Raw genomic sequence first — 12,717 nt, forward strand, 5'->3', positions numbered from 1 at the left:
TTAACAAATATTCATTATAAAATCTTGTCATAATAATAGATAAGCTTTCCTTTGTAATCTTAAATTTTTATTTAATTTGTAGAATATAATTGTGCAGGTAAAACAGATAAAACAAAATCCCTACGCAAGAGCCATCTATATTACTTTATTGGAATATCTTGACGATTCGTTTCTCCTTTGTATTTTGTTTCGTTCTTAAGAAAACAAAAAAAAGAAAGAATCTAAAAACAAAAGATATCGGAATAAGGCAAAAGGAATTATTTTATTTCACAATAAATATTCATTAGGAGAATGTGGGTAAATAAAATAGAAAGAAAAAAAAAATAATAAAAAAATAAAAACATAAGATATAGGACAAAATTATTAAAATCATATGATCGTGATAACGTTACCAACCGTTAGTACGTCACTGATCGTACTACAATGAGATTGTTGAATTCTCAACAAACAGAGATTATAGAAAACTTTATTGATATTTTCGTCATTGTTATAATCACAATTAATTATAAAGAAAATATAATGAAGAATTTTTTCACGTATATAACATCTATCTACGTGAAAAAAGAAGAAGAAAAATTAAAAAGAAAAAAGAATATCGTTCGGCAATGACGTTCCTTTGTAAAATAGGAGAAGGTAAAACAAACGACAACCAGTATTAATTCAGCTATACAAGTTCTGATTGGATTGGATTCTTTTCACCAATATTACATTTTAAATCGACCAATAGAAATAATCCTTAGAGAAGAAGAATTTGATATGCTAACGTATTCGATTAAAGTCGTTGCAATCGGTATAGGTACATCTTTAGTCAGAAACGATTATCTTCAATTGATAAGGACGAACTTGTAAAAGAACAATGAAAAATGATGTCGTCGTAATCGTATAACGACGACGACGACGACGATAATGGGTAAGTCTAACGTTAGCCTATCGATTACAAAACACGACCTTTCAATTTTCGTGGAGTAAATATCTTTAAAGATATATTATTGCATAATATATCGAGACGAAATGACGCCATCTAATAATAATACATACGACTACTGCACACGCGCCAGCCATCCTCGGCGAAGGAACGTAGTATCTCGAAGTTACGTGTAGTTTATGCCATCTACTTCTGCTATATGAGTCAGACTACGCACTTTAGGAAGTAGGGAAGAAGAGAGAGAAGGACACGTAAAACATGGCTGAAGCCGTTGTGGACGGGACTCCGGTGTCCCGTTTTTATTGCCATAAATGCATCGATGAAATTGAGTGTTTGCAACCCGTAAGTATGCTCTAATGTTGCTTGTAGTCGTTGTAATTCGTATGCGCATTTAAAATACGGCCAGCGAAAGTACAACATCAATCTGCAAGTTGTCAGTATAACCATGTGTGAAATTCCTATCCCCTGACCTCTCTATCGGAAACAATGCCATCTCCTTCGATGCTCATACATTAACAATCTTCAAGAGCCTTCCTTTGGCACAAAAATAAAATCTTTTCCTTCTTCAAAGATAAATACATGTACGTTTAGTCACGTTATTAACACGCAGGTATAACATCAGATTAAAACGCAAAAATCTATGGGTCGTTATATACTTTTTTCGACGCTAATGGTCCCTATTATCATGCAGCGTAAAACGTTTATGTAAATTTTCGGATCAGTCCGTGCGTCCATACTTACTATAATAATATACTCATTTTCTATATTACGTATAATTTTAATATCACAAACTGACAATATTTTCGTTGTAATAAATGACAGTTTTAATATTTTATTTTGGTTGTCCTTCCTTGTCCTAGATACTAAATGATATGAAAAAATGAATGGAAATAAGTATATAGATAAATGACTGTCTTTTTATTATTAATATAAAAAATATAAATAATATAAAAAATATAAATAAAGTTTTAAAATATAATGTGCGTTTACTTTTAACTTTATCAATGAACTATAGATAAGAATAGTTCTTTTTAAACTACATACAATATCAGTTCAATACTACATATATCAGTATTTATAATCTAGACTCTTTCTTTCTTTCTTGTCATTGAAAATAATTATACATGTATATAACTATGTTCATGGAAAATAAACATCTATATAAGCTTTGTATATAACAAACTAACTATTTAAAGTACAAAGACAATTTTGTTTTTGATACTTATACAATTGATAATTTGTTTTTAGATGTAATTCTCAGATTTTACAATATATGCTATAGCTTTAATCGATTGCATTGTTTGGAATTATAATCTGCAAGTTTTGTTAACTTGAATTTTTCTCTCAAATATTGGATAGGACTACACTTGTCCAAGATGTTCATGTGGATTTATAGAAGAATTGGAGGTTGGAACCAACGACAATGGTTCTGGGATGGATATAAGTGGCGAAGATCTAAGCGATATTGATATTATTGATATTCCAGGCTATAATGTGAGTCGTATGACTTAGTTCCTTGTTTAAATTATTTTGAAGATTGTAGTGAAATAAAAAAAAAAAATAAAATAAAATAAAATAACCATTGAAAGAATAATAAATAAAACAGGGTATTATAAAAAAAATTTTTTTAAATTATGTACGGTACTATGTAATTCCCTTTCTTAATTATTACAGCGCTACCCTACTGATCGTGATTTTGTAGAAATGATATTGGAATCTCCTACCCTCAATATGCAACCACGTGCAGGTAACAGAAGCAATACGTTAGAAGGCAGAAGACGAGTTAGCTGGTCACGCAATACACCAGATACTCGTCGCTCCGGCAGGTACACTGCACTTCCTTCCCGCACTGGGCTTCTGCGCCATCGGTATTCCATTTACTGACATGATGACCCTACGAGGCCTGTATGATTAATCTGGCAATAGATTAATCAGCTTATTAAAAAAACTATTGCGTTTTCAAATGTTTCATTTAATTGATCAAACAAATAATTGAGTAAATTTCAAATTACTATCAAAGAATATTACAATATAAATATAAACTAATTAGGTTTAATTATTTATTTTTATTTTAATTATTTATGATTAATCATACAACCTTATGCACTCACCTATCGCCAGCTGTTTTATTGTACATTCATTGTTTATTTTTTAACTCATAACTGCATCAAAAAAATTAAGAACTGCTTTTAGAAAGTACTTCTAAATATACGTTGCTTGTATCTCACAACTATTTTCATTATATAAATAAAAATAATACATTCCTTTAGTTAGTAGGTTGAAGCATGCTTGAGACAACTTTATATCTTGTCATTACTAGTACACTAATTGTATGTTTGGTTTATTTGGTATAGCTACAATAATTTCACATTTTTATGCTGGAATTTAAAAATATTTGAAAAAGAAACTGATAGAAATGCCAGAATCATCAATGATTAATACTTTTATAATGGTATGTATATGTGTATGTGGGTGCCATGCTGTGTTGTATTGTACCAAATTTCGTGGGATCTTTCCATGCTAAGCTATGCTGTATTCAAAACATACACAAATGAGCCAAACAACTTAAAAATGCATAATATATATATTTATTGAAAATAGAAATGTAAAAAGAAAAGTAGAAAAAAAAAATAGACAGCTTAATTATTTTCCAAAAAGTTTATACTTTCTATGCTTTATATTGCATTAAGTTTTACAATGCTATTTTGTGTATATTGATATATTCAATTTCAATATAAAATTTCTTTTTTGAGTATTTAATATTATGCAATATTTAATCATTTAACGTATATATTTGTGCCAGCAGTCGTGGAAGACAAGAAGCAATACCTATTGAAAATTTTATTCAAGACTTCATACTTAACCTATCAGGAGCTGGTCTAGGCCATCCAGTTACACAAGATGGACAACCACCTGTGTATGTAGTACTACCAAATACATTTTTAATATTATAGTTGCTTATCATCAAAGGTCAAAACATTATTCATTTTTTTATTTAATACATGATGCCCCACTATTTACATTGTAACATTTTTGCATGTCAATTTGCTCAATTCTTTAATAGACATTCCATTTCCTATGCTCGCTTCCTTTAAAATGTCATAAAATATTCTAGTAGTATTTATTTACCATTAGTTTTGTTTATTGTATATTGTCTGAGATATAATATAATTATATGAATATGTCAATTTAGTAAAGAATTATTTTAACATCTATTTCTATATATTGTCAAAATTGTGGTCTTATAATTTCAGTTAGTCATATTGAAAATCAAAATATTGAGAACATTAAGCACTGTAAGGTATCATATATAAATTATAAATAGTGATGATAATTGATTATTTAAAAATTTATCATCGTCATCATTATTATTATTAATTTAATACAGGTGTTTGAGTATTTTCATAAAACAAGTACTAATTAAAATTTTTGAAGATATTTGTGATATCATTTGTGTGCTTGTCCTCATAAGATCACAAGTTAGATTTTAATTTTGCCTTAATATTTGTAAAATTCCAGATTATTTCAATCATAATGTCAATCGCTCAAAACGTAAGCTATTGTCTTTTTATTTTATATTAGTATTACTAAAATAAAATCGAATAATATAGATTCAATATTAGACTGTTCTTGGGAAACCCTGGAGATTATGTTTGGGGTCGGGATGGATTGGATGCTATTGTCACACAGTTATTGAATCAAATGGATGGAACTGGACCACCACCATTACCACAAAAACAAATTGATGCAATACCTAAGACAACAGTGACGCAAAGTCAAGTTGGTAAGTGATATTTTATTGCAAAATGTAATTTATATTAAATCTCTTTTAACTTTACTGCAATGCATTTTTATGTACAGATAGCAAATTACAATGCTCTGTTTGTTGGGAAGACTTCAAATTAGCTGAACCTGTGAGACAATTACCGTGTCAACATTTTTATCATACACCTTGTATTGTACCTTGGCTTGAACTTGTAAGTATCTAATAAAATTGATTTAAAATTTTTTTTTTTTTTTTTTTTTTTTTTTTTTTTTTTTTTTTTTTTTACATATTATTTGATGTATATCACTTTTTTTCTTTTGTAGCATGGAACATGCCCAATTTGCAGAAAAAGTTTAGGCGATCAGAGTACTGCAGAAGCAAATCAAGATACTGTTAGACCAAGTTTAGCTGCTCTCTTTAGGTATAGTAACAATTCACTTAAAATTAGATGTACTCGATTTAATCGTATAATTATTATTTACGATGCATGTTTATCATTCACATTCTACAGAGCTGCTAATGAATCAAACAGTAGCAGATCATCCTCCACTTCATCGTCAACTGGAAGTACCTCCAATAGTGATTCTTCTAATGAAATGTGAGATTAATTATCAAATCTTGATGTTTTCCTGATAATGTAGAAAAAAAATATCATTTTCCGTACTACAAATCAACTTTGAGCATTAATAACTTCGGTCATGCTTAAATTATATTAAACACGTGTCTACAAAGTTTCCTAATTTTGAATGAAAAAAATTAATAGTTATAAATTATAAGTTATAATCCGGCAGAAATTTTATGCATCCCTTAAAATTTTTCTGAATATAAGTTAAAGCAAACTTCTTAACAACTGATGCACACATATACTATAGTTTCTATAATGTAACAATAGCAAAGTTATAACATATACTTTGATATGATAATGAAGAATATTTAAAGGTATGATGAAAGAGTACAGATCATGCAGTTTTTACAAGTGAGTCCAACACAGCTTGTAAGAAATACGCTATTACTGATTTAATCGTATGTACTAGTAAATATGTGATAAAATTTGTATCATAATTGAGATATAGAAAATTAATTACACAAAAAAACGGTATGATTATCTCCATTAAGTTTTCACTTTATAGAATTAATAGTAAAACCACGTAGAACATTATAATAAAACTAAACAAATTTCTTATTTAGCATGAAAACTACACAAAAAAGAGCTTAATAACGCATTTTATTATGCGCTTTTATAGCCTTGATAATTATGATTTCATTCTAAAGAAAAGTATCGAATTTAATGTTTTTGCTTGAGAACAGACAGTTATGACAATATGAACGAAGTATTATGCAAAACGTTACAATCTACTAGTTTCCAACATAGATTGTTAGATTAATGTCGGATCATTTAAATCCTTCTATATCAGAAATATCACTGAATTATCAAGAATATTAAATAATTTGCAGTATGTATATTTCTCAATGGGGTTGTGCCTAACTGTGCATTACTGACTAAATAAGCATGTTATGTACAATTCAATTTCATTATGACAAAACAACAGAACAATTGGTATAGAATAGTTAATAAAGATGGTCACTATCGTACAACATTAATAGATACATAAAATTCACTTTAGTTACGTGAAGAATAACGTTGGGGAATAGTAGATAGCAAAAGACATATATGATAAAATAATCTATTATGCAATACAAAGACCAGGAATTGCTTTGCCAGTATTTGGAATTATAATTTTAACTTGACATAAAGAACACATGAATAATTGCTAGTGAAACTTTTATAAAACGTAAGATAAAACTAAATTGAGATTTAAAAAACATAAGTCACAAATGTGTAGTGTACAGTTACTAAACATTGCATATTACTACACACTACATATACACATACACATACACGCGCGCGCGTATATATATATATATAGATATATACACACATAACATATATTTATGATATTTAACACAATGTGGATGCGTACTTAGAAGTTGTATGTAATTAATAACATAGATGTCTATATTTGTGATCGAAGTTAGTGTCCTATGTGATACGAATTTGCAAATGCTCATTTTCAGCCTGCATACAACGGTTACAGCCATGTTTTTTCTGAATGATAATGTAGTATGGTCACTTATCATTACGTGTCCGGTGGATAGATCAATGTTTTTATAATAAAATCGAGGAAAAAGTATATAATATTCGTTTTATAAGCTCGATATATCACAAAATATGATTTAATAAATAAAATATTATTTCACAACGTAATTCTTCTATTAGATGTGTGACAAAATGGAAAATAGAATCGTTGATATCCGTTTAAGGGGTGGATAGATTTTCTCGACAAAATTTTTAGAGAAAACGACTTTTGTAAGACTATTGAAAAACAAAACAAAAATGAATGATTATTAATGTTTGGACCCTGATAATTATTATATATTATTACTGGCAAAGCAAAATATTCATTTGTTTATAGAAATTATACAATCTGCAATTTTTAGTTTTAAGATCTCTTTTGAAAGAGATATTCATCGATTGAAAAGGATATTCATCGTTTTGCGATTTAATAATGTTACATAGTTAAGAGTGATTGTTAACGATTTTACTTGAAAATACATGCATCAATCGATGAAACGATTGATTTCATGCAAATACAATAAGTAATTTGGTACAAGTTACAAGCACTCTGATTTTTTTTTTTTCTTTATCTATTGCTACGTGGAGGATGATGTCAAAGCCAATGACATATTGTATGTTCTATTGTACCGAAAGATACATTGTTTTTAAGTTTAATTTTGTCATCTATCGTAAAAAGTTTCCTCGGCTATTTATTTACTGTCATTGCTTTAAATAAAGAGAAGGAAAAAGTAAAACACGAAGGGATATCAATTTGTAAATGTATGCGTTACTAATGCCAGATAATTTTATTTCATATATAAGTAAATTACGATTGCAAGAATTCATTTAATATAAAAATTCTGCATATTCAATTATCACACGACCAATAGATTGCTTTATAGCTAATGATTCTGTAAATTGTTAGAATACAAAGAAATGTTATATTTATTCGTCAATAAAATAAAAAATATATTAGGAAAATATCCTTTTATCGATTCTCACATAACCTCAAATTATTTTGAAAATATTTGTATAAAATATTATATTATATGAATATGTCTATCGATAGATTCGTTAATGAATTCGTCATTGATACGTCATTAATGAAACCTTTCAATAAACACAGTACCCAAAAACGGAATGGTCTTAAAGATAAAAGAAAGATCAAGAAAGGATATCAATCGAATTGAATAAATTTAGAATGGAGTAATTCTTTTTACGATCAATTTCTTTCATCGTTAAAAGGTGTGCATATCATATACGCGATGGACTTACTTATTTTACGATCCATTTATTAAAAATATGCGCTAATTCACATTGCGTATTTCATTACTTTCAATTAGAGTAGAACGTGACACAATTATTATATTGTCTTCTATCTACGCGTTCAGACATTTCTAGCACATAATTCTGAAAATATATATATATATATATGTATGTGTATATATAATATATATGTTAATATATTATATATTATTTTGCGTTTGTAGTTTACAAAAGACTAGTTTAATTCATCCTAAACACTTTGGTAAATTTTGAATTTCTAACTAGATCTCAGTATCCTCCCCTCTTCTCTCATCTAAGCTTCTCCCTCTTTCTTGTTTTCTTTTCTTTTTTTTCTTTCTTATTTTTCATTTTTTTTTTTTTTTTTTTTTTTTTTTTTTTTTTTTTTTTGGTCGTATTCACAGATAATTAATCATTATTAATTGCGCGCTTTTTTTGCGCTTTGCTTATGAAAAATTCTGTAAACGATTCACACTGGAATTCTTTTTTTTTTTTCTTTTTTTCTTCTTTTTTTTTTTTTTTTGGGTTCCTTTTTTAGATTTTCTCCCTTTTCTTTTTTCATATAAGAAAAAATGGCAAGTGAACGTGCGTGCGTTCATACGACGATTGGATGCATCTAATAATTATCATACAAATAATAATAATAATAATAATAGTAATAATAACAAAAAGTAGAAGAAGAAGTATAATAATAATAACAAGAATAAGAATGATGATGACAGTAATAATAGTTAATAATAATAATAATCATAATAATAATATTAATAATAATAATAATAATAATAATAATAATAATAATATAAGCATTCATGTAGAGATTGATCTTTGCTTGAGACTTAATTTGTTTGCACACGACATAAACATCGATGTATGCGCTTGCTTATGCAACAATGAACAATTCCAACACATGTGTACATCAAAGTGCATATTCTAATTAATTACAATGGTGGAATTTAATTACAATATATCTTGCGATTAAGGACCTTCGATACAACGCATGAAAATTTTGTATAGTTTTTTCCTCTTTCTCTCTCCTAACATCGTTTTAAAATTACATATATCTACATATATTGATTGATTATGAATAAAGAGTCAATTGAATATCTCCTTTGTTAGAAGCAATAAAAAAAGTTTCACGATTTTACATGTTAAATATTTTAAGCAAACGAAATAAAACACTCAACTTTTGATTAAACTTTAAACCTAATGAGGATTTTAGGTTTTCTTATGGAATATACTATACTTTTAATTAATTAGATATTTTAATTAATTATCTTTAACAAATTATTAAATAAATATAGATTTGAAGTTAATAATTAACGAGATATTAACGTCTGAAATATGTTACGTGGATACAAACAGTAACATTACACATAATAAATTGATCGTATATGTCACAATTTGATAGATTAGATCATTAGATCATTTAGATCACCTGATCTAACACCATTAGATTTTCTTATGTAGGGATTTATAAAAGATAAAGGAATATCAAACAAGAGTTAGAAATTAAAAAAAAATTACAAATAAAAATGATAAATGCCGTTAATCAAATAACAGCTGCAATATTAAAAAATGTATGAACAAAGGAATATGATTATATGATATTTGTATATGTATGATTATATTGACAATTGTTTATATAAGATAATGTTGAACACTTTGAACATTTATTGAATTAAGTAAACTATTATTTTATTCGTTATTATAAATTACTTTTAAACTATTTCTTTTTTTTTTCTTTTGAATTAATAGTCTTAATAAGATAGTAATTATATTTATTATAAGGTTGTTTTGTATATTTTTCATATTTTTCATAGCTTCTTAAGTTTCCTTACATATGAAATTATGTACCATTGATTATATAATTATGCATGTTAATATCTCGTTAATTATTAACTTCATGCCTCTACTTGTTTAATAGTTTTTAAAAGATAATCGAATAAAATATCTAATTAATTAGGAAAATACAGGATGTTTCATAAGAAAAGTAAAAATTATAAAACTTCTGATTTAATTGGAAATTCTATTTCGTACTCTTAAAATATTTGACACATGAATTTCTAAAACTTTTTTTGATAAATTTACTTTCTATTGCTTATAATAAATGAGATATTTAATTGGTCCTTAATTTATAATTAATCTGTACATGTATATATATATTAAGCCATATATATTAAGTCATATATATATATATAAATATATGATAAATTTACTAAGTATTATAAAAAGATTTTATCAAATGTAAAATATTTTAAGGCAACCATTACATAGGTTTGAGATTTAAAAATTCGGATGTTATAAGTGAGACCATGTATGACATAATATAATCGTTACAATATATAAAAGATTACTATTTTAGAACATTTTTTTAGACCAACGATCATCGAATCCACTTGTATTAAAAAATAAAGAAGATTTTCGAAAAGAATCTTAAAACATGAATTAATATGTAAATACGCTGATGTAACGAAGATCCCCTAGCTTTCGAAATCTAATGTGTACATTACGTATGTACGTATGAATGTATGTATATCGAAGACGGCATAAGTATATATATATATATATATATATATATATATAGAGCATGAGATTATGACATCTGTTTCGTAATCGTTTAAACGAAAATAGAATTTGAGTCAAAGAACTTGAAAAGAAGTTGTGCGTTCAAATAATATCAATTGTTTTTGGCTATTACCTTTTTTGATTGGTCATTCCAAAGAAGTAATTGTAAAAAATAATAAATTAGCGATACGATATATCGCTATATTTTATTTATTATATGAGTTTCCTTCTTCGATATATAGCAAGATCCTATATAATGGATCTTACGGGGGAGAAAGAAAAAAAGTAAGTCACATGATAAATCACGCGGTCATCCTATATGTCGTACCTTGTGTTATACAGAGAATTATAATTATTATGTGTCATTAAATCATTATCATTGTCGTCGTCGTCATTGTTATCATCATTATCATCATCATCATCATCATCATCATCATCATTATCATTATCCAAGAATAAAAGTGCCAAGAAGAAAATAAACCAAGGGGAATGTATAATAATAATAATAATAATAATAATAATAATAATAATAATAATAATAATAATAATAATAATAATAATAATAATAATAATAATAATATAATAATAATAATAATAATAATAATAATAATAATAATAATAATAATAATAATAATAATAATAATAATAATAATAATAATGATAATATTAATATTAAAATAATCTTTTCTACTAAATGTAAAATATATAATCTTATTTGGAATTTATATTTGGAGTATAATAAGAATGGTTTGTTTATCAAATACATGCAATTCCTAATGCTCTCTTTGTTAGTTACAATGATACAAAAAACATAATAATAATAATAATAATAATAATAATAATAATAATAATAATAATAATAATAATAATAATAATATAATAATAATAATAATAATAATAATAATAATAATAATAATAATAATAATAATAATAATAATAATAATAATAATAATGATTATATATTATCTCATTAGACGGATTAGTAGTAATAAGACCGTTTTACTAACAACGAGAGTAGTACATCGATATAAAACGACGAAATTAATATCTTAAAACTAATTACTAAATTACTGCATTAGAAATACAGATTTTATAGCGTTAAACGTAAATTATTGGCTTAGCTAGGCTCGAACGAGTCCGTGTTTAATTATGTATAATATAATATATAAATATCATTTTGTGTACAATCGTTATTTTCAAAAATTAAATCAAATGCATTACCTTTCTCAATCGAGAAGCAAAAATGATTCTATCATTTAAATTAGCGTTATATCGATTAACCCTTTTGTTACTATGGGCATATATATATATATATATATATATATATATATATATATTTAATATATATATATATATATATATATTAAACTCTTTATATATTACAAGCTGATATATACGTTCAATAAATAGCGCTCATATATTTAGATAGAATATATTCTCATTTGAAAATATATTAGTTATTTTAGATACACGAGTACTTTTTTCGACCGCATATAATCACTTGTTTCATTTGTTTTTGAATTTTTTATTTTGCCATCATATAATTTTAATATTGTTTATCGACAAGAACAAGCTTATGATTTAGCTGTACCGAAAGGGCTAAAAAGATAATGAAAAGATAGAAAAAAATAAATCGAAGAAATGTAAAATATCAATATGGATACTGTTATGTGATCAACTTGAAAAATAATAAAAGAAAGTCTAAATCGAAAATAATGATTGTTTAAAATTTGTTCATTTATTCTTAGTTAGAGCGATCTTGAAAGTGATGATTGAAACTTTGATGACATTATTTTTAACATGAATAAGCTAACGTCGAATTATTTTAAGCTATCCAAGCTTGAGTATCTTCTTTGACGGAATTGATCGAATTTTCACCGTCGTTTGGACATTCGATGATATAATCGAATACTTTTAAAGATCTGATCTAAATCCTTTATTTAAAATTATCTTTTTAAAGACACCTCGTGAGTGTGTATGTGTCTATGTATATGTGTGTATGTCTTACGTGCGAGAATTTATTATTCTCAACTCGAATTTTTACAACTAAGTGTATATGTA

At 26.2% G+C, this 12,717-nt stretch overlaps 1 protein-coding gene across 5 annotated transcripts; it reads left to right on the forward strand.

Annotated features, from left to right (window-relative positions):
* The first annotated feature begins 799 nt into the window (after positions 1-799).
* On the forward strand, positions 800-7,063 carry Iru (E3 ubiquitin-protein ligase Iruka). Of its 5 annotated transcripts, XM_035884310.2 has the most exons (9): positions 800-910; positions 1,059-1,267; positions 2,285-2,419; positions 2,600-2,793; positions 3,732-3,842; positions 4,537-4,709; positions 4,787-4,902; positions 5,015-5,112; positions 5,203-7,063. In XM_035884310.2, the coding sequence occupies exons 2-9, from the start codon at positions 1,184-1,186 to the stop codon at positions 5,291-5,293; spliced, it is 1,002 nt and encodes a 333-aa protein (XP_035740203.1). In that variant the 5' UTR covers positions 800-910; positions 1,059-1,183; the 3' UTR covers positions 5,294-7,063. The 5 variants fall into 5 exon arrangements, with proteins under 5 accessions (XP_035740203.1, XP_035740204.1, XP_035740202.1 ...); XM_035884311.2 differs by having other exon boundaries at positions 889-1,267; positions 4,549-4,709; XM_035884309.2 differs by having other exon boundaries at positions 890-1,267.
* The last annotated feature ends 5,654 nt before the right edge of the window (positions 7,064-12,717 follow it).

The sequence above is a fragment of the Vespa mandarinia genome, chromosome 3, assembly GCF_050613455.1.
Source record: "Vespa mandarinia isolate Hongniang chromosome 3, ASM5061345v1, whole genome shotgun sequence".
NCBI lineage: Eukaryota > Metazoa > Arthropoda > Insecta > Hymenoptera > Vespidae > Vespa > Vespa mandarinia.

Excerpts from the sequence above, each read along its gene's own strand:
- Iru (XM_035884310.2), top strand. The coding sequence starts at position 1,184 with ATGGCTGAAGCCGTTGTGGACGGGACTCCGGTGTCCCGTTTTTATTGC. Across the intron at positions 1,268-2,284 it reads AAATTGAGTGTTTGCAACCC|GACTACACTTGTCCAAGATG; the intron begins GTAAGTATGCTC and ends AATATTGGATAG. Across the intron at positions 5,113-5,202 it reads AGTTTAGCTGCTCTCTTTAG|AGCTGCTAATGAATCAAACA; the intron begins GTATAGTAACAA and ends CACATTCTACAG.